Source organism: Lathamus discolor, chromosome 2 (assembly GCF_037157495.1).
Source record: "Lathamus discolor isolate bLatDis1 chromosome 2, bLatDis1.hap1, whole genome shotgun sequence".
Taxonomy (NCBI): Eukaryota; Metazoa; Chordata; class Aves; order Psittaciformes; family Psittacidae; genus Lathamus; species Lathamus discolor.
In genome coordinates this window covers 138,372,938-138,395,622 of record NC_088885.1, presented here as the reverse complement: position 1 = coordinate 138,395,622, position 22,685 = coordinate 138,372,938, and the positions used below count along the sequence as shown (strand labels likewise).

Genomic DNA, 22,685 nt, shown 5'->3' with positions numbered 1-22,685 from the left:
TGTATTCTGATGGCTAGCAACACATCAATACAATAAGAGCAAATACACTGAAGAATTCTGGAAGCTTTCTTCATTGCTCAGGCAGAAGTGACAGAATGCCAGAAAGGAACAGGGAGGTCTGAAAGCCATCCAAAACAGGGACAATTTTTTGGTTTCTACTTATACTATGAGCAAATATTTCTGTATTTGCAACAACTGATTGTTAAGTGCTGAGTTCCTCACTGCAATTAAAAACTTGTAAATAAGAAACGAATGATGGATGCAAAAGATGATGATTTGGCTATGATTATTTCAAGAAATAGCTTATTTGGGGTTTTATTAGTCTATTAGCTACCTATCTGAATTTCATATTTTATGGGATAGATACGGCCTTGCAGCATACTGAAGCATGCATTTGGGCTAACAGAAAATAAACAAGAGTATGGAACCTGAAAAAAGGGATGCAGGGGATAGGGGACAGAAAATGAGTGAACGCTTCAGATGACATCCTCTGGAAAATACCTGAGATGTCTAACTTGCCTTGAATTTTAAAAGCAAGCATCTTACATTCAGTAGTATAACTGATTACTCTCCTTGAGCCACAGACCTCACAGAGATTTTGTGAAGAAAAAGTAAGAATTCAGAAGTATCTTTTAAGTTCTTCAGGGAAGATACAAAATAACCGTGTTCTGTATTCATAAGTACCTCCAATCTAGATAGTTACTAGCCAGGAACATTATTTAAGGTACCTTTAAGCAAAACAATTATTTGAGCATAAACTAACGTTTTCCCAAAAATGTAGCCTTACTCTGAAGCTTACAGAGGCATACTTTGTACAAAAAGATACTTGGTAATGACCTCAATGGCCATATTTGATGGAGGAGTATAAGATGCACTGACTTTCAGCAAGGTTCATTATCCATGCATGACTACATGGATAGCAGCAGACCAAGATGAGTGCTGGTTTGTATTTAATTTATTTTTCAAAAAGGAGCTCTTCTATTTTCCACTTCTAAATGCTGATATGACAAATGCTCTCTTGCCAAAAATCTCCAGGTGGTAAGTGATGGACATCAGGAAATGGATCTGCTAGACTAAGAAAGAAACTCCTTGAGAATTCACCTGTTCTATCACTGATCAGCAGTTGAACCAGTTATCGTTTATACTGGAAGGACCATTACTGGAATATTAAAAATTCTTTTAAGAATGAGGAAATGTGGTCCTTTTATTAACATTGCACCTATAATCTTAGGTGCATCACTGAACAAAATCATGACTTTAACTTCACTCATACAGTTACATTTCTTTTCCTAGCACTTCTGTTTCTGTTCTCCATGTGCAGGTATTATATGTTCTTCTTGTAAGAATTTGGCATATATTAATTCTGAAAAAATTAATAATTATGAAAAGGCAGCAACATTCTTTGCCCCTCAGGTAATTTATCAGACACCACATGTGTGTCCCTCCTCTAAACCTGTCAAGCAGATCAAAGCAATATTCTTTGCAATAATAGACTATACTTTATGAAGAAGTCAGTACAATAGGTCTACTGTACATCAAAGATGAATTTATAAAAGAGTATAAAGCTAGGGCTTATAATAAGTAAAAATACAGCACTGGAGACCTGGCATGAAACTCTTTATAGAATATTAAAACACTTAAAATAAAGGTTTACCCATAAATCATCACTTCTTTATTATTTTTGTCTACACTAATCTTTACAACATTGCCCTATAAACCACCAAATACAGTCCATTTGGAAATCACACCTTTAGTTTAAACAAGGGGTTGCTACTTTAATGACTGCCTGTACTTCTGTAACCAATACATAAACCAGAGAACGATAATGTATTTTACTTTTGAGGCAGGAGACAATTATTTAATCCTTCTATTTACCAAGAACTTCCAGTGAAATCAAGCTTCCTAACTAAGATTAATTATGCTTATAGTTGTTCAACAATCCTCAGGATTTATCTAGTCAAATATTTGGAGGAGAGTGAAGTTTTTTCACATCTTAAATGCTGCTTTCTTTCACTCCTCTCTTTCAATACACATTTAAAAAAAATAAAAATTCCAATGAGATTCAAAGCAAGTATATATCCAGTGTATTTTCTCTTCATTATTCCAGCTATGAACAATACTATATAAAAATATAGTTTGCTATTTCAAATATGGTTTCCAGACAAAAGGGAGAGGTAACACAGACTGCCACTCTGACATTTGTCATTAAAAGCGATTATCGAATTTGTGAAGTCATAGATTGTCAATTTTTAAACAAGAAATGAGATGCACTTCTCTAGTTAAAACTAGAGAACAATTACTTCTTGGAAAAGTTTATGTATTACTATGGAGGATTCTCTATCACTGAATTATTTATTTTTTTTAATTATTTATTTAACAGGAAATAATTTAAAATCTCTCTAATTAAAAATATCTCAAGATGAATTGAAGGAAATCTTACAGTCTGAAGTAATTCCAATCACAGTGATTTCTACTGCCGCCTTAATCGAAGATTCTATGAAACTGAATTATCAAAACACCCTAATGACAGAAAAGCTAGCACACACTTTGCTTCCAATGTTTGACAGCTTGATGAAGGACATCCTCTCTCTTTGCCCACATCGGTTTTAACGCCATTTCTTTTAGCCTTAACACAGTACTTGTCTCATTCACGCTATTCATACAACTTCTCTTTCTGAAATTGCACCCCATCTATTTTCCAGTTAGTACTTTTAATTTCATTTTGGCAATTAACCTGTTTTCATTAAAATGTGTTAAATCTGCTACTTACTTAAGCTCATAAATCAGTAAAAATTCCAGTCATTAGTTCTACCTTACGTAGTGACTAGAATAGAAAAAATCCAGTATCGATACCAATCCTTCAAAGCCCACTTGATGCCTCCAACAAAGCACTGATGATTAGATAATCCCTTAATGAAGTCAGACTCATTGTGATTGATGAAACAGTGTCATTCAATGTAACTATGCTTGGAAAAAAAGAGCAAGTAGATCAGTTTAAGTTAGCAAATTCATTATTGGTTATTTATTGAATTGGTGCCTGTGACAATCTAATATCATTCTAACCTGCAATGCTAAACTGTTGAAAGAAGAAAGTTAAGAACAGCTCTTGGCACTTGGAAGCTTACATCAGGCTTTTCAAGCAAGTTAAACAGAACTCTAACAATCCTTACTACTCTGCTTATATAACCCCAATACATATTCCAGGAAATTCAGCAATGCCAAAACTTCAACTCTATTTCAGTAACAGAGCAACTACAACTTACATTTGGTCTTATGCTCAAGGCACATGTACAGAATTCTATTTTTAATTGCAATGTTCTGATAAAAAACAACAGTATTATGTCTTCTAGCCCAACTAAACATTATTTTATGTCAGCAGAATCAGAGATCAATCCATCTGGCTGAATTCACATTGAGAAGAAAAAACATTTTCTGGGAAGTCACAGTCTTACTAACTGAATAATTGCAAGTTCCCTCAATTAAGGTATGTCTGTGGACTTTGAGCCCCATGGATAGATTGTTTCAAATTATAAACATATTTAAAAGAAAATACTGGTATTATAATTACTGAGAAAAGCTGGCGAAGAGCCTATTTTTATCTAAATGCTCAAAGAGATAAGAGTTTTATTTCCTGCACTATTAAATGTTCTTTCTAAACTTTCCTTAACTATACTTACTTTCAAAACTCTTCAGATGTCTTTGCAAATAGCACATAATAAATTCTGGAGTACTGTCAAATCAAAACGTGCTAAATAGCTGTCTAGCTTTAGTGGTAAGAAAGAACTAAGAGAGCTCTTCCCTTTCAAGGCTAATTGCAAAATTAGAAATTCAGTTTCAAGACTGCCTTGCAGAACTGATTGCAACAGATTCCTAGTTAATAACAAAAGCAAATATATGTAAAGACATAGAAATATTTTTACAGTGGCCTCATTTGAGGGTCAATATTCATTTTCATACATTGTAAAAACAGATAAAATTGAAGAGGAATCCAATGAGATTCTCTCTAGCAGTATCAAGTACTGCCCCTGTTTTCAAAAACAACTGGAAAAAATGGTATTGTGACTGTAGGAAAGCTTTACTGACTATCACAAAAAATAATTTCAGAATGTGACCTCAGCATTATTTCCCTGTTTCAGAAAGTCTTTAGAAAACAGGGCCTACATGTTTTCAGTTTGAAAGACTTGTAATTTTCTGTTTGCACGCTTTTTAAGGGGAGAAGATTTTTTGTTTTGCTCCTACTCTGCGCTAAAGAGGACCAGCATTAGAAATATCATCAAGATAGCCATATACATTACTAGAATATAACTGCCTTAATTTATCTTCCCATTCACTCCAAGTAGCAGTGCATTTTATCGACAGTAAGATAAATCTCAGATAATCTACATCAGTAGCTTTTAGCCATGTTTTCAAACACAAGGATTACAGAAATATCTGTTATTAAGGACAAGCATACTCAATTACAGATATATACTGAGTCTCAAAGAAGACTATAAAGTTCTTAGAACATGTACAAGGCATTTCTCACATGTAATGTAGCAGGTATCACCAAGGATTAAAACATAAGTTGATTTATATCCAGACAGAAACTGTTAGAAGTATTTTGTACTGAAAACTTACCCATTTTAATACTGCTGATTTGCACTAATTTGCTGTAAGCCAAAAAGAATATGGGAAAAGGTAACCATTTCATTCTTCCTCTTCTCTTTAGAGAAAGAGCATCACTGCTCACAGACAGACATGCCATAACATTCCCTTAAGTTATTTATTCCTGTAAATAATGAGCTGCACACATGCTTTTTTTTTGTCTTGGACTGGATGCTAAGCAGATTATTGCCTTTCCAACACTTGAACCTAAAGTTCTTAATTTTATTTGAAACCCAGCATTAGACCATCATGCTGCCACAGGAGGCTGGGGAAGGAAAAGCACAAATACAGATTTCCTATTTGTCTAAAACCTTAAAAAATCCTACCACAATTGCTTTCCTGACTCCAAAGGTCAAATGTTTATTAACACATCCAAACAGGCACTTGCAAACTCAGGGAATTTCCAGTCTTACTTACTTCATTGTTTACAACTCCATCCATAAGTTTATGATAATCAAGTATGGATTGTTATTATAATCTATAAACCCTGAAATTTTACACTTCAAATTCATACACGTACCTACAGTTCTGGGCTAAAAGCTGGGCTCCAAAAAAAATCCATTTACTATAATCATGATATTTTAAAAAGATAAATGTCTAGCATCCCATTAAATTACTGCTACAATTTTACTACCTGTACAATTAGACAAAACCTAACTATATAGTTTTAAGATTTTTCAATTTCACTTAGATACAGAAATTACTTTGGTTTTGAATGCAATGTCCATGCTAAATGAACCCCACACTATTGGAGAATCCTGCATTTCCCTATAAAACATTCATTATATTGGCTGAACAGCAGGGATGAGTGTGCATTTATGTAAAATTTATATAAGAAAATAATTTCTATTTTCAGTGTGTAAGACATGTAACATCCATGGTACCTAATGGAAAACATCAAAGGAAAAAATGTTTTCCTTCCAGTGACTGGTGTCAAGCAGGTCATATCCCTTTCTGGTAGTGAACATCTGTTGGGTGCGAATTAATTTCAGTGGCATAGGTTTCCTTAATGAGTGTTGTGCCAAAATTGTACTGCAATGTGGATAACCACCTGCTTTCAATCTACTTAAATTCCGTCTTTTGAAAACTTTCCATCCCTTTTTTTAGTATATTCTCACTTACACATTAGAAAAGACAAATGAAATATTAATTATACAACAGCAAGGGTTCAACTTAAAACAATATAGACAGGAATATTCAGGAATGTCACTGCAATTTTTTTTTAATTACACTAAGTTTTCTTGCATAAAAAGTATTTCATTTCTTTCCTTTAAAAATAAAGAACAAACTGTTCAACTCCTGCTGTCAAAGAGCCACAATCTCTTCAGCTGTTCAACTATACCATTAAAGATTGCTTGCTTTCCAACAAAACAGGCTAAATACTGAAGAAAAAGCTTTCTAGGCATAAGCCCCAGTCAGATACAACAGAGAGAAGAGGTGCTGAGAAACCTGCTGGTTCTCTGAAGTTCATTTCAAGGGCAACTGGAGAAATCCAGGAGAAAAAAACAACTGAAGACTATCAGGTACATAGACAACATCACTATCTCTGCAAGTGCCTGAGCTGCAAATACTACATTACAGCTGGGAAAATATTGTAGGGATGCATAATTAATGCATCTGTTCTTATATTGTTTTCAATTCATATGCTAATATAGGGCTAAATAAATGACCCTCAGTTTAAGTCACTATGGCCATTGCTATACCATGTCCAAATATGAACTGTATTTATCTAGGCATGTCAATCACATTTATCTAGTATTGGGTCTGAAATCTTTCTATTAATCCCCATCTACATTCTGTGCAACGAATTCAAAAATATTGATGAATTTGTGACAGGAAATACTTGTGAAAATTTCAGGTACTTACACAAACCAGACCACCAAGCTGTAAATTTATAATGGTGCTTTCTAGAATTAACAAAAAAAATGGATAATATGGGACAAAAGAAGCGAAAGGAGTAAGTACGCCATCCCTTCCAAAAGATAATCCAGAGAAAACCCAACACATTTTAAAGAAAAAAAACATTGAAAATTTTGGAGATTCTGAACAAAAGCGAATCTGCCATTGAAACTATCAAGCGCCAAAGAAAATCTTCAGATCTGTTTTCTTTCAAGTTAAGGAAAACAAACACACAAACAAAGAAAACCCCACCCAACAGCAGAAGATACCATAACATTCTGAAGAATTTTTCTTGTTGTGTGAGGAAAAAGACAAGTCTTCAAATAATTTCTGAAGACACACACAGACTAACCCACATTAATTCTTGCTTTTATTACATAATTTCTAAACCAGAGTGACTCTGCAGAAAGAAAAGATTACAGTAGACAGTGGGAGACCAAGAAGAAAGAGGTAGCAGGAAAAGAGTCAGAAGACTGGGAAAAGGAAAGAATGCTACATTAGCTTCATCACTTAAGGGTGGGTCTTTCACTGTGGTATACTAGAATATATACATAGATCAAAGAGCATCCCCATCGCTGTCTTTCCTAATGATGTGGTTCATCCCCGCCCCCTTAAAATATGTTTTTTATTTCGGTAAAAAGTATAAAGATTTAACTTGCTTGAAAACACTGGTTTCAAAATTAGTCATGATATTCTTTATATATGGTTGGTTTTAAAGTAGACTTAATATGATGATTACTTGTTCTTAATGAATAACAAAATTTATTACTATTGCTAAAACCATATGTCCCAGGTAGTCTTAATACACCAAAGTTCCTCTGTATCTAATAAAAAGAGATTTACCTGCTTGATGATTTTTAGGCTTTAGAGAATGCAATTCACTGATTTTTTGCCATTTTAACTAAGTGTGGCTTATTTTTTTAAATCCAAGGCAGATTAATAGAATTTACTGAACTCAAAATCACATAATTAAAAATTTATAGGGGGTTGTTATGATTAGTTGTGACATTAGTTATGACATTAATGTGACATTAGTTATGACATTAGAACCAATTCAATTATAAAATCACAGCAGATGCTCAGACTTCTGATATGAAAAATCAGTGAAAGGACCCCAACATCTTCTTGTCATGTCCCTCAGCAGTGTTCTACACCAAGTAAGACTCTTCCTAACATCCAGACTTGAATAATGTTTCCTTTCATTTTTAATTATTTAACTACTTGTATATCTCTGTAATTGTTTACACAACTCTAGATAATTCTACTTCAGACTTGAAGTTTGCACTTCTTAAATATTTGTGGCTTCACAGCTCCAAAACATTAATCTTGCAGCCAACGTGCATGCATTTGACTCTTACGATCCACCACCTGCCCCACAAATCATAAGCAGAATCCCTAAATATTTTGTTATCTTTGGAATACTGGTTAGCTTCAAAGGGCTGCTTGATGGAAGAGCTGTCATCAGCTCACATAGCTGGGACCCTTGAGTGCTCACCTTGCTAGAGAAAGAATCAGCAGGGAACCTACAGGAGTGCTAGAGACAAGCAGAAAAGGAGTCAAGCTGTATATATTCATAGTTGAACATTTACCACCAGCAGCAGAAATTATAGGCTCTGAAAAAATACTAAGCATTCCTAAGTGTCAGAGAAAATGAACACAGCTAAGTGACAAAGCTAAGATGAACAAAACAAAGCTTCTGATATGCTTTGCCCTTCCTCAGAACCCACAAAGCAGGTATCTATCAGATTACCTGATTACCATCTAAAGTGTCTGTATCTGTGGACATGGGTAGAACAGTGGAAGTCTAAAAGCAAGGCTTTTAATACTTCTGCAAAATCTTGAACCTGTGTTTGGATATTACAGTCTGGATGGGCGAACTGATGGATATAAAATTAGAGGAATGACTGATTTCAGAGGGTATTGATTAATAGGAAGCAGTGTATATGTGCAAGAGCAGTGATGCTATCCAGAGACCTAGATGGGAGATGAAAGAGCCAAACAGGAACCTTTGGATGTTAAACAAGAGAAATGTGAAGTCCTCTATGTGAGAACGAAGAACCTCAGCAATGACAGAAGCTGCTGCAGAGCAGTCCTGGTGGACATAAGAAAGTGATGTGCCTGGGCACTAAAGGTGGCCAGCAGCATTTTCTATGGTATCCACAGAAACATGGTCAGTAGATTGAGGGAAGTGATTATTGACCTTTGTTCAGCACTCATGAAATCACATTTGGAATACTGTGCCCAGTTTTGGTCCTCACAGTACAAGAAAAGTATCAGAGGGAACCAAGATGGCTACAAAATTAAGACAGCAATAGCAGATGATGACGAAAAGTTTAATCAGATGGCATCCATGGGCATGTGTACACCTACCTAATTGTAGTCCATAGAGAAGATGGTGCCACTCTTCTCAGAGATGCCCAGTAATAGGATGAGAAGCAACGGACACAAGGAGGAACACAAGAAACTCCAATTAGGTATTAGGATTTATTTAAAAAAAAACACCATTTGGGTGGTCAACTAGTGCCCCAGGAGGTTGTGTGATTTCCATCTTTGAAGGTATTTTAAGACTTGACTGAACCCCTAGAGCAACTTGGTGTAATTAGGTGTGCTGTATGCAGGGGCTGGAGTATATGAACTCTCTTCAGTTCCTTCTGACCTAAATTATTCCATGATTCTATCCTGTCTTAAGCTTTGTATGCTAAAAAGCAAATCAACCATAACTTTACACACATGCATAACAGTGTTTAAACAGACACAACCACAAAATAAATAAGAGATGAATAAACAATGCATCACTACTGACTTTTCCTTTAAATAAGACCTCATACTGTAAAAATGGCTTCCTGAAAACAGGTTAAACACCACATCTTTAAATGTGGCTGAACATCTCTTGCCTGCAGGAGATTTACACAATCTAGATTATTATCTTAATTAGTAATAACAGGAGTGCCTAAAGGAAAGCCAAGCAAATACACTCATTGCCTTAAATCACTGTCATACAAAATTCCATTCATAATCTGAGTTCCAACCTAACTTTCCTTTTGTCTCTCAACCCTGGTGATCACACCTTAAATTGCACTAAAGCTTTCCACTAAGTCTGAACAATGACTGTGTATTCCATATGCTTGGTTTTGCTTTTTTTTCTTTAAAAAGGCTAAGTCCCTACCAGCAATGTGGAATTTTCATTTAGCTGCGCTCCTTCAGAAACAGGAATTTCTGGTAACTTTCAGTAGTCAGATCTATAAAAATTCAAATGCATTTCTAAGAGTTTTTTCAGTATTTCATCTGCAGTGCCTTTGAAGCGGCACTAATGCATTAAAAACCCATGAAAAGCTTCCATTCTTGTTCTCTACCTACATTTAAGCAACTCTTGAATCCTACAGTTTCTGTTACAGCTCATTTCAGTATAAAAGTACATTTTTTGACAAATACTCTACAAAATCTTTAACAAGAATCTATTTCAATCTTATTACTCTAGCAGACAAAACAGGACAATCAAAAAAACTAATTTCACTTATGGTCAGTTATCTCAAGAAATGCAAGGTATTCCTTTATCCTATTCAGAGAATGCCCATGTACACCATTTTTACATACTTTCATTTATTGTGTAGTTACTCATTCATGCATAAGTCCCTTATGAGAAGCACTGTATGTAACGGGCACAGGTTCTGAATACCCTTGAAAATAACTAAGTACTTACTGCAAACACAGCTCAGTGGTGTAATGTACCAAAATAATTATTAAAAACCGTTCTATTCCTTTCAACTTAAAAAAAAAAAAAAAATAAAATCACTGCCATGCTATCTTGGGGTAGGTTTGGAAAACAGGTTTCATACATTCTGATTTGGAAATGCAAACTTGCTTGGCTTCTCCATTTAATTTGTACTTTCCCATGGGGAATACAGTTTCTTCCTACTACTCTGTTAATCATGCTTAAGTACCTAATAGAAATACTGGTGAAAATCCTCAAACACTACAGACAAGAAGCTCTAAATCTGCAAAGAAAATAGGCACTGTGGGTAGGAGGGGAATCTGTTTTCTATGAATTGTCCTGCTGAATAAGACTGTGTTGAATGCAACTACACAATGAACACTACAGCAGGAGAAACAGCACAGGTTCTGTGTATCACTATGACTTGCACAACAGCCTAGGTAATTTGCAACACCTCAGTAAAGCCTTTGGAGGGTGGATAACTTCAGCTCAATTTTCCTCTCAAAATATCAGACATAACGCATTCAAAGGTGTTTGATGAACTGGGTAGTGCCACTGCTGGGGTTTTCCTTATAATGTGTGAAAGGCCATGCTGCCTGGGACAGTCTTTGGTATCTGGAAAACAGTAAAAGTCATGCCCATCTTCAAAAAAGAGCAAGGAGGAGGATTTAGGGAACTACTTGATAGTCAGCCTTACTGTAGTCCCTGGGAAGGTGACAGAATGCATTTTCACAGAAGCAAATTACAGGCACTTTAAGGGCAAAAAAGCTTTGGCAAACAAATAACACATCTCTACCAAAAGGCAAATCATGCCTTCCCACCATCTAACTGCCTCCTATAATGATTGAATCTGGATGCCCTTTGCTTTGAGCATAGGAAAGTTTAGACACAGTTTTCCACAGCAGCCTTGCATCCAGTTTGAACTGAATGGGTAGATGACAAGGTGTGTAAAAACCAAACTGGATCACTAAAATCAGAGACTAATGGCGACTGTTCCAAAGAGTAGCTGAACTCTAGTCATAGAGTGACATTCCTCAAGGTTTGATTATGTTTAATATCTTTATTAAAGACCTTATCAATGACACAAAACGTACCCCAAGAAAGCTCACAGATGACACCAAACTGGAGGGAGTTGTTGATACAGCGAAGGGTAGGGTTGCCATTCAGAGGGACAGTGACAAAATGAAGGGCTGGTTTAACAGAAACCTCATGAAAGTCAAAAATAAACGCAAAGACCTGACCCTGACATGGAAAAATCCCAAAACTAATACAAGCTGAAGGCCAACTGCTACAGACTAGCTTTGCAAAAAGCAACCCAAGGGTTCTGGTGGACAACAAATTGAACATGTGATAGCAGCATGCCCCTGTAGAGTTGAAGGCTAAGCACTTACTGGGCAGCATTAACAACAGCATAACCAGCAGATCAGAGGTGACATTTTTACCTTTTACTAGGTACTAGTGAGTCCACATCTACAGTACTAACTGAGCTCAATAGAAGAAGACTGACAATAAATCTGAGTGGGCGGAGGATCATCAAGAGAGTTACTGGTTAAAGTACAGGATTTATAGGTAGGTGGTTTGTTCAGATGGAAAGAGAGAAGGCTAAGGATGGTGGTGGAGTATTGCTGTTTACAGTTACCTAACCAAGGTTGCAAAGATGGAGTCAGCTGTTTTGGAGATGTATAGCGAAATGTTGAGATGCAATGGATAGAAGTTGTACTGAGCAAAACTCTGAATGGATATAAATACAAAAATGTGACACAGAGAGGGTAGTTAATCACAGGACAATTATCTAGATGTGTGGTGCAACCTTCTTCCTTGGGGATACAGAAAGACTTGATGGAACAATGCACTGAAAAGCTCATCTAGCTTTGACATTAGTGTTCTTAGCAAAAGAATGGTCTCCAGAGGCATCCTGTAGACTAAAATATGCTTCAATTCTTGCTATGAAATAATTAGTGGGTGTGAAGTACAAATAGCCACATGCAGGCTTCAGACTTCATTCACTGAGATGTGAAAACAGCAGGATACAATCACTGTATTATGTTTCTCTCTGCTAACTAAAGGGGAAACATGAGGATAATAATAAATGTGCATATATCAGAGGGCTGGATGGTTTCATATAGGCACAAAAGACTACAGAACACCGAAGAAAGAACTGGACAAAAAGTAACCAACTATTGGATTTTATATTTTCAGTACAGTAAATCAAGATTAAATTCTATAACTTATTAAAGAGAAGCCACTGCCTTGAACAAGAACTATTCCATTACTCATTACAGGAGACCTCAATAATTCAAGTGAGATATTAATGAAGAACAAACAGGCGTCTTGGATGTAGTCAACAAAAAACCTGTCCAAAAATATGCAGCAAATTGTTTTTAAGCTTATGCAGTCAAATCAGTCATGCAGCACTTCTACACAGCGCCAACTCAAAATTAAAATTCTTGGCATCATTCAAATATTCTGATTCTATCCATTCCACTGAAAACGGGAAAACAGTGCTACACAAACTATTTATTGAAGATATTCCCATATATACTTATTTATAATGGAGTCTCCTACACTGGAGATATTCAAGGCCCGCCTGGACAAGTTCCTGTGTGATGTACTGTAGGTTACCCTGCTCTTGCAGGGGGGTTGGACTAGATGATCTTTTTAGGTCCCTTCCAACCCTTGGGATTCTGTGATTCTGTGATTCTGTGATTCATCTCCAAAAGAGGCCCTGCGTCTGTGAAGCATCCAAGGAAAAGAAAGATACACTGCATTTTTCTACATCTTTCATGCCTTGGCATGCTAATACAATGCCTTTTATTTCCCTCTATCTTTGGGAAGGGATAAAGGAGCAGGGGGTGATGTGATGCCTAGATTAGCAAACAACTTTTGGGGTTTTGACAGGATGAGGCGAGAGGAATATAAGTAGTTCGGCTGCTCTAGAGCATTCCTCGCTTCCACCTGGATTCACATGAATGCTGAATCTGAGAGATTCGGGAAAGGAAGAAGAAAAGTTTTTTCACGTCTCCCATTAGCCAGATTCTTTGAAAGGAACAGTGGATTGCATATTTCTCTTTAACTCTCTCTTTAGCTCTTGTTCCTATTTGTGAAGATTTCTCAATGGTCCAACAGCTATTCCGCTGGAATTAGTGTCTTGTCACACATTAACTTCTATTGTCTTAAAGATACTGCCGGCCTGATTAGATCCTTGGTTTTGAAGAAATACACATTTTTTTAAATAGGGCAAAGTTTTAACTTTCTTTTCTCGGATCTTTTTTTGTATCAGCCCAGAATTTTAATGAAGTAAAAATTAAAGTTGATAATTTAATTTAAAATCTGTCACAGTAGGTGACTGGTCTTCAATGCAAACTGAGGTATCAATTTCCAGATACAAAATTACAAATTCAAAAGATACTTGCTGAACACAGTAAGACTGCAGAAAAAAGGAGACATTAACTGTTCAGCAGATAAAGGACCTTTCATGATGTACGCATCCCCATTCTTACAGAAGAAGTGTAAGAATATTCAGAGGTGGACTGAATATTAGGGACTTGAGTGAAGACAGTTAATGTGAGTACCAGGCACAGAGAAAATGTTATGGTTTACTGGCTTTTGTGAAGTACAGTGTAGTATGTGAACTTACAAGAAGATGCTGAAGCTTCAATAAAAGTTAAACGCCAAACAGCATCAAAAACCTAGCTCAAAACTGATTTCCTTCATTGTTTACATAATTCTCTTGTACATAAGATGTCGTAGAACCACCTTAGTCCTATTTACTGAATAATATTCTTGTTAAAATATCACTCATCCTATTGTCAGAATACTCAGATTGCATTTTAAAGCTGACCAAAGAAACAGTAACAAAACTTGTATTTCATTTACTTTTATAATTTTATCTAGATGATGCAAACACTTGAGCCGTGGCACTCTAAAAAACCCAAGAGCAAACCAGGAAAAAACCTACCTCAGTGGTACTACTGGAAGGTTCCAGTCCAACCATATTGGCTTGTACCAGCTGCTGAAGAAGTTGTACTTGAGCTACATTGAGGAAGAAATCCAGGTTTGTTGTTACATTTACCTCCAAAGAATGACCACACACCAAAATTTCCTGTTGAGAAATTAAGGGAAAATACAAGATAACAGCCATTCTTGAAACAATTTTCAGCTTCTATGTAACCGTATTGTGATTCTCTGCTGTAGTCAATGCTTCAATATTGACTTATTATGACAAATTAATACTATATAAAACACAGTACTAATTTGGTCTTCTTAGGAGAAAGTAGTGTCTCTGGCTTCTAAAAATGGATGTAGCTTATTCTTTCCTTTGCTTTCAACAGCATAAGTATTAAGACAAATTTTGCAAGAAAAGTATCTAATGTGTGAGGTCTTGTTCCCATCTCTTGGTAGCACCAAACAGTGGACTGATTTCGTTTTACACTTCCTTGGCAATAACTCCCGTTGTCCTTTACTTTCAAGAAAATTATGTAATTTTTTTAAACATAAAATGTTCTTAATTTGTAATGAAAACCTGTGTTGGAGCTCACTGATAACCAAGCTAATTGATTTCTTCTTGCATGTAAACTGTTATTGAAAACTTGGCAAAGCTAGCTGGATGGCCACTGTTTTACTGGTATTATCTAGCACAAAACAAGCTTTTCACCACAGCTGGCAAGTGATAAAGAGATGAAAACCAGAACCAATGCAGAAGGATTGCTTAATAAGTAGAAATACTGCCTGTTCTCATCAGAAGGTTGCACAATGTTCAAGCTTTTCATAATCTAAACTAGACCTCTCCATCAGGGAACATCATCCTGGGAACAGGTAACAAGAAGAATGTATGTACAGAAAACACTGAAATTCTTCAACATAAGGATTAGTAAAACTCAGAGATTATTTTTTAAAATAACTTCTATGCATCCTAGTCACCCCCTAAGCTTTCTACTTCATTTTTACATGAAATAACTTTCCATCTGCCCTTGTGATGACCCCTTTACACACAATATGAAGATGTCATTTTTTCCTTCTATACCCATTAGCTATTATTTTCCAACAATGTACACCTATTTTACATTACAATACACACCTAATACCTTTTAAACTCCTGTACCAGTTTTGCTCTTCCCAGGAGGTAGCTGTTACAAGAAATAGTTCTTGTGAACAGACAAAATCTTTCTCATATTTCCCCTAAATGAAATCTTTTAAATTCTTGAAATACAAACTAATGCCTAAAAGTGAGCCAATACCCTTTCTCTGTAACAAGAGTCACAGACTAGTCACTAACAAGCTGACCCACAGACTGGTATTGGTGATTGCTAAATCTGGAGTACCATGAAGTATCCACAGTAATGGTTGGGAGCAGATGCTCTGTGGCAATCAGTGGGCTTGAAAATCTGGCTAAAGAAACTCAACTCAACTCAATTTTCTTCTTACAGATACTGTACAGATTGCTTTTTCAGGCATCTTTGAGAATACATTGACTACAATGTTTCATAATAGCACCTCTTCTCAACGCCTTTCCGTCACAAATCTTTTAAAAATACTGCTGGAAATCGTTAAATGGTTCCCATTTTCCAATTTGCAAACAGGCTTATCTATCTCTAGACAGGCTGCCTTGAATATCAAACGCTATACACAGATTCTTTCTCCAGTAGAGAACGAACATTTCAGGTAATTACTAAAACTCTTACCCCTCCCCCTGTTGCCAGGATTATCTCTGTATTTGAAAACACACCAGGACACTGCAAATGGTAGAACAGTAAAATTAAGATTATCAACATATTAAAAGTTATGCTTTTTCTGTTCATGCTTTGTACTAACCTCTTGGTGTAAATTCTCTGCAGCATCAATTTTTGTAAAAATAATTGCAGGAGCTGCTGTTATTCGAACTGTGAAATCTGTTAGAATTGGAGTCAAAATCGCTCTCCTTTCCTGATGCCGCCTTATGCTAATAAAAAGAAACAAAAGATGAAACTACATTATATAATGTTGAGGGGGGAAAGCTTCTTCTATTCTTCTTTACATTCAGCATAGGTACAAAACTGCTTCAACACCAGTTTGACACTTGATTGCTTCCTCAACATGCATTAAATATCATCTTATTATAAATCATGTTAATTCCCGTCTTGCTGGCAGACTTCTACCTTCATTTCACAGAAAAAGTATGTCTAAATATTTGACTCTTCAACACATCTCCAGGCATACAAGTTTGACACTGCTTCTTCTACTGTTTAATGAACTATATGTAACCATTTGCACAAAGATACAAACTTTAGTATTGACATTTTTCAAACTTGCCTGTGCATGCCCTTCATTTCATAACAAGCTGTCCTGAAGCCTGTACAATATTTGAATTCATAGTATTCAAAGTCTGTGATGAAAATATCCTGCACACAACAACATAACTGACACAAAAATCAAAGACATGAAATATTAAACTAGGAAATCCCATGAAACTCAGGGGTTCACACATTTATAGTAACTATTGCCCACAATGTTTAAAATGCCTTGAAAATTGAGACATGTCAGTCATCTTCAATGCTTCTGTCATTGTTTTTTCTTTGTTGATACCTTCCAATCTAAATATCAGCATTTGCTTGCCAATAATATTCATGCATTAAACTTGATAATTACATTTGTTTTCCAGCTGGGTGTTTGGCTTTTTTTTTTCTTTCTTTTTCTTTCTCTTTTTTTCCTTTTAACCAAATACTAAGCCTAGAGGCACAACTCTGTTATAGATGGATCACTAATAGCTTATGACAACACATTCCAAATAGCCAGAATCTTCTGGGTCAGGTCAAATAAACTATTGCCACAAAATGCCATCTGAGAGCCTCTGATCAGGGAAAAAAAAAATATGTAATGAGATCAAGATGGTGTTCAGCCCTAAAAGAGGATACAGCTCAAATTCCTGGGAGAACCCTTCTATCAAAATAGATAATTCTTTTCAGCTAACATCATTTATAGAAATGCTAAATATCTGCATTTCACCAAGAAGAACTCTAAAAAACACTAAGAAGTTTTAGTGCATGGTAAGTTTTCCTATGCTTACAAAATAGAAAGTTATCAACTCTGAAACAATGCGAGCTAAAAGTATACACTAAATTATGCAGATATCTATCATGGTATATAAAAAAAGACCAAACTACACTGCCATATAGAAGAAGAAAATATATCTATGCAGAATTCTTTGGATATATCTGCATGTCAGTTAGGTATCCCTGTATTTCCTTTTATCTCTCTATAGCCAGTAAAGGACACATGGTGGTTTGGACATCAGCACAAATTGCACAGGTGAGCCAGGTGCACATACTGTGCAATTAGACAATTCATCTTTACCATCATCTAGAGTTATCCTTGTTAATGTCATTAAACAATATGGTTGTATGCCTGTCTATGCAGAAACCTCTGGACTGCATGTGGAATAGGCAATTAAACCTCTTGATTAAGAGTGGTATTGATACACACAGTCTAGTAAAGGTAACGGTTCTGAAATGGATTCTGTAAAAAGTAAACTATCTCAAATTATGATGGTTTGTAGGCCAAAATTCAGGTCAAAAATAAATCCAATCGGTATCATAACATGACTGCAATTCTGTCAACTTCAAAAGATTCGAAATCCATAGATGACAATTTGTTGCTTAGACTATTTTGATGTTCCAAATTCTACTAACAATTTGTGTAAGTGTCCTTAAAACAGGTAGAAAGCATGGTAATCTACAAGGCATATGAACTATCAGACGTGTGTAGGCCTGAAGCCTTTTCAATTCATTAAGGGCAACAGCATACAGAAGTTAACAGCAGATGCTATAGGGCACAGAGCTAGTAATTACTGAGCACAAGTCTAATAAACTTGTGCTTCAAATGACCTTCACAAACACTGCCGGGCAGGCTGCAAGCTACTGTATGTAGTATGCAGCATGCTTAAAAGCAAGTCGATTACTGAGTTTGAGAAATCTACCATCTTACATTAAAAGCTTTACCTTTTTGGTCAGCTGTAGTTCTGCTGTTCTTTAACAATGTTTTTTGAAGCAAGATTAGTCCAATTAGATCCCCAAATGAAAAAAGGAGAGCCAATAGTGGTTAGTGTACACCTTCAACTGAGAAAACGGCCTTAGATTTTGCAAGTTCTACAAATGTTTCTCTCCCTGCCATCACCTTCAGTTTAAATTTAAACCAGATGGCTTTCTATCCAATTCCTATTTCCCCTTTTCAATCGGATGAGAAAGAAATGCTTTTGTTTTTGAGGAAAAGGAAAGAACTAAGTAGTAGAACTATTTTATGAAAGAACACACAACTATACATTAGAAAACCTCTATTTGAAGGGGCATAAAAAGGCTAGTAAGTATGATTGTAATATACAAAACAGAGCTGTAGTAGCATGTTACTCGTTGAGTCCCAAATGCACAATTAGCTCTATTCAATCATTGTTTAAATTATTTTTCAACTTGTATATATTCTCATTTCTTAATTTTCAAATGTTCATCTAGTAGATACTCAGTACAGTGAATATTAAGGCACATTTTCTGTAATACAGATTGCTTGCTGATTTATTTTTTTTTTATCATCGTACGTGGTATCCCTGTCCTGCTTCCATATTTCCATAGTTGGTGAATTTGAAGTTCAGCCAAATCAAGTATTAGCAAAATAATTTTAAGTACAAACAGAAGGCAAACAGAGCACAGTAAATAACGAATGGGGAGGATATGAGAAAGAGCACAAAAGGAACAAAGAAACAAATTCCACTTTGAATTATTAAGTCTTCCACACTGCACCTAAGTGCACCATTAACTTAACACAGGTGTACGCCACATGAGCTTATGAAAAAACTTGATTGTGAAGAGCGTAATGATGGCTCTATGTCTGCAGCACATTCATTCCATGGTTCATTTATGCATCTGTTATGTATTTGTCTTGGAAAAAAAAGAAAAAGCTAGTACTTTTAGAGATGTTAAAGCAGTTGATCATCTATACTTAAAAGTATAGCACATTTAAAAGACCATATGCTAACACAAAGCAACAAGGCAGCAAAGCAGTTGTGATCAGGCCTAGAAGTGCCTTTTACTCAGTGCTGAATTTGTGCTATATCTGCATGATCACATGAACTCTGGTTATGGAGCACAGATCCACACTATAAAACCATGGGACAACAACGGTCTTTGTCCTCAAAGGCTTACAATTTAAGTATAAGATAAAATAGGCTCACATGCAGTGAACTACAAGGGAACAATTAACAGCACCATAGGTAATAATATCTGTACAGTGGCAAATTGAAAGCTGTCTTATGAGTTTTTATATTACAGTATAGTAGAAATGAATTTTTTGGAAGGATATGGAAGAAGACATTGCAATAACTTTGTGAATGTTCACAGGAAATGCTGTTATAACATACAAGTTAGCTTAGGTGTAAGCAAGAAAGTGATTCTTCAAAAATTAAATGTGGCAGCCCTGGTAACTGGTATGATGAGGCCTGACGAGCAGTGAGCATAGATGTGTCAAAATAAATGTTAGAAGACATGTAAAGGGAAATAGATAGATACAGGAGTCCGGAAGTACCTTGAAAGCAAAGACATTTGTAATAATTATTATGACAAAAATGTTGTAGAAAGAAGAGAGGGAAAAAGTGAATAACAGAATCTTGTAATCAAAGCAACAACATTTGATTACATCAAATCAAATCATCATCATTTGATTGCATCCTCTCAGAAGCATGTCGAAGTCATATGAGTAGGAAGTACTGCCAAAAAGATGATGTTGCACTAATTAAGAGATGTGATGATGTGAGACTGGATAAGCTGTGAAAATGCACAAGAAGGACTATAACTTGGCCTTCTTATGTGGAAAAAACATAATCAAAACAAACAGAAAACACTGGCCAGTAAGAGCTAAACATAACCTAGATGTGAAACCTGGAAATTAAGCCTTCTTAATTATATATTATTTTAATTAATAATACTTTACTGCATCTAGAGTTTAAGCCCTCATATACTTAAAAAATACACAAGACAGGAAGCAACTCCTACATTCAATCCATGAATGACCATCAGTAGCTCATTTATGCCAAGTTTATTGTCTACACAGAGATACATCCTCACAAAGGATTTTGCAACTTAGAAAGGTAAAAACCCCAAGTATTAGTGTGGAATAGGCCACAAAATCAAATGGTTCTCTAGTAGTGCAAGGCACGCAAAACTAAAGATGTTATGTTGGTTAGCATGCTAACTTACAACTTTGACTTGCAGGTTTCCCATGTAGTTGCATAAATCAGTTAATCACTGACTCACAAATGTACTACGATTATCTAGCTACTAGTAACACCATCATGCCTTAAAACTCCAGCTCCCAGTGGGCAAAACAGTTCACATCCTTTCAGCTCTCTGAGGTGTTGCAAAGACACATCGTGGGACACTGAAACAAAAGTCATCGTGAGGACTATCTAATGAGCAAAATTAGACAATGAACAAACATAGAACATCTGGCTTTAGAGAATGGGTATTGTTATATAATTATGGCTCAGTAAAACTAATTTTCATCTTATTAAAAATGCCATGCAACGTTTCTTTGCTGTGGAGTAACAAAATAACATATTCCATCTTACTGAGTAAGGCTTTGTACAATATGAACACACCATGACTTCAGGAACAATAGGTACAGGAATTAAAATACAGGAGTGAATATAAATGTATTATTATATAAATGCATTATATTCTAAAAGATTCACAAGGAATGGCCATATTTCCCTACAAATGGATATACAGCTCACTTCTATCTGGTCTTTCTTATTAGAACTTCGCAAGCTACACTTCAACTTTCCAAAAAGCATGAAAATGAAAACTATTCAAAGAAAAATCTGTAGGAAACCTTTCTGAGGATCCTTGCAAAGCCAGAGTGGTATTTTGTTCAGTTTCGTACAACAGATCATTGGCTCCCTGACGTACTCAATGAGAGTCGCAGAGAGCTGTTCCAGATGGTGGCATGCCAAGGATAAAACTGTAACGCAGTACATTGCCACACTCAATTCATTACCACACAGAGAAATAATGCTTTTAAGCTCAATTAATTTTTTTTTTTAAATAGAGTTTATTCAGGCTGCAGGAAGCAGAAGTTGCTGCTGGGAGCTGTAGAAGGATTGTTCAGGGACGGGGGCGAGGCCTCAAGAGAGGATATATTTCTTTATTTCCTTCAGGGCTGTTGTTTTTTCCATTGAGAGGAGGGAGAGGGAGGAGGAGATCTGCAAGCTGAAAAAGCAGTTTTCAATCAAGAAAACTTCTTTTGGTTAAGTACTCCCAGTTCCCCACATGCTGTTTGGTAAAGGGAATAACTGTGGACAGGTTTCATTTGTACATAACCTTATTAGAGCTGTCTGACTGTTTCCAGTATTCTTTTTATATATTACACCATTAGGGAGCTTTTTATAACATCTACAGTGAAGTATAAACATTTCATAATGGAAAGAGTTATGATTCCCTCATACTCAGTACAGTACAGCATTTGGAAGTTTTTTTCTAGGAGACAGCACCCACCCTACCAGAGTGCTCCAGTGCCCCCATTCTTCTTGAGGTGGCCTGCAGGGGCAGAGGAGGCATCACACCAGCACTTCACAATAGCCCCCTCCCTGAAGAATTTTACACTAAAAACTTTGAAATATTCACTTAGTCTCAAAATAGGACTGCTTGCTTTCCAAATTACAATGTAAAAGTCAGAAAAAATTCAAACCCATGAGATACTGAGTACTAGAAACACTGAACTCTGGAAAAGTGGTGGAAAAATGCGAAGGGTTGACTTTCTGCGTAAAGATTGTGAAAGCATTTAAATGGTAAGTTATGTCACAAGCTTTCACATCTCTTTGTATATCCACAGACATTATATTTAGAATTATTTGGTTTTCATGCAAATTTTTAAAAGAAGTCCATATTTCAAACCAGAAGGCTAAATTACAATATAGCTTTTTTCACAATTTTTAGAACTTTAAGTAAAAAAAAAAAATTACACTAATGCTTTTAGGAATAGGAATATCTTTCTGTAAAGTAACTATGAAATACATGGATATAGGTTGGATTCCATACTGCACTACACAGCACCTAAGAATTAAAAATGATGGAAACAGCTCTCAAAAAAAGAATCTTAAAACCCAGTGAACCTAATAAACCGTAACAGTGGGCCTAAACCATAAGTAAAACCAAACAGAAATACATTAAAACCAAACAAAGAAATTAACCCTAAAATAACTCAGTCAAAATAATTCATTATGTTCCAGGTTAAACATGTCCAAGGAACTTAAAGAATTAAAAAAGAAAACAGTATCACAAATAGGTGAAAGAATAAAGCTTCTGTGGCAGTCGCAGGAAATCTTAAGATAAACTTCATCCTGGAAACACTAAGTACGATGTAAACCACCATCCAGCCACCCTCTTGGTGCATGCTGGAAATATCGCAGTGG

General features: G+C 35.8%; 1 protein-coding gene across 1 annotated transcript in view; it reads right to left on the bottom strand.

The window, feature by feature from the left end:
- Positions 1 to 22,685, bottom strand: part of VPS13B (vacuolar protein sorting 13 homolog B) — a 439,495-nt gene that overhangs the window by 134,456 nt on the left and 282,354 nt on the right. The window contains exons 32-33 of the mRNA XM_065668694.1: positions 16,067 to 16,193; positions 14,214 to 14,357 (exon numbers count right to left, since the gene is read on the bottom strand). Of these exons, the coding sequence (XP_065524766.1) occupies positions 14,214 to 14,357; positions 16,067 to 16,193 (271 nt within the window). The remainder of the gene's footprint in view (positions 1 to 14,213; positions 14,358 to 16,066; positions 16,194 to 22,685) is intronic.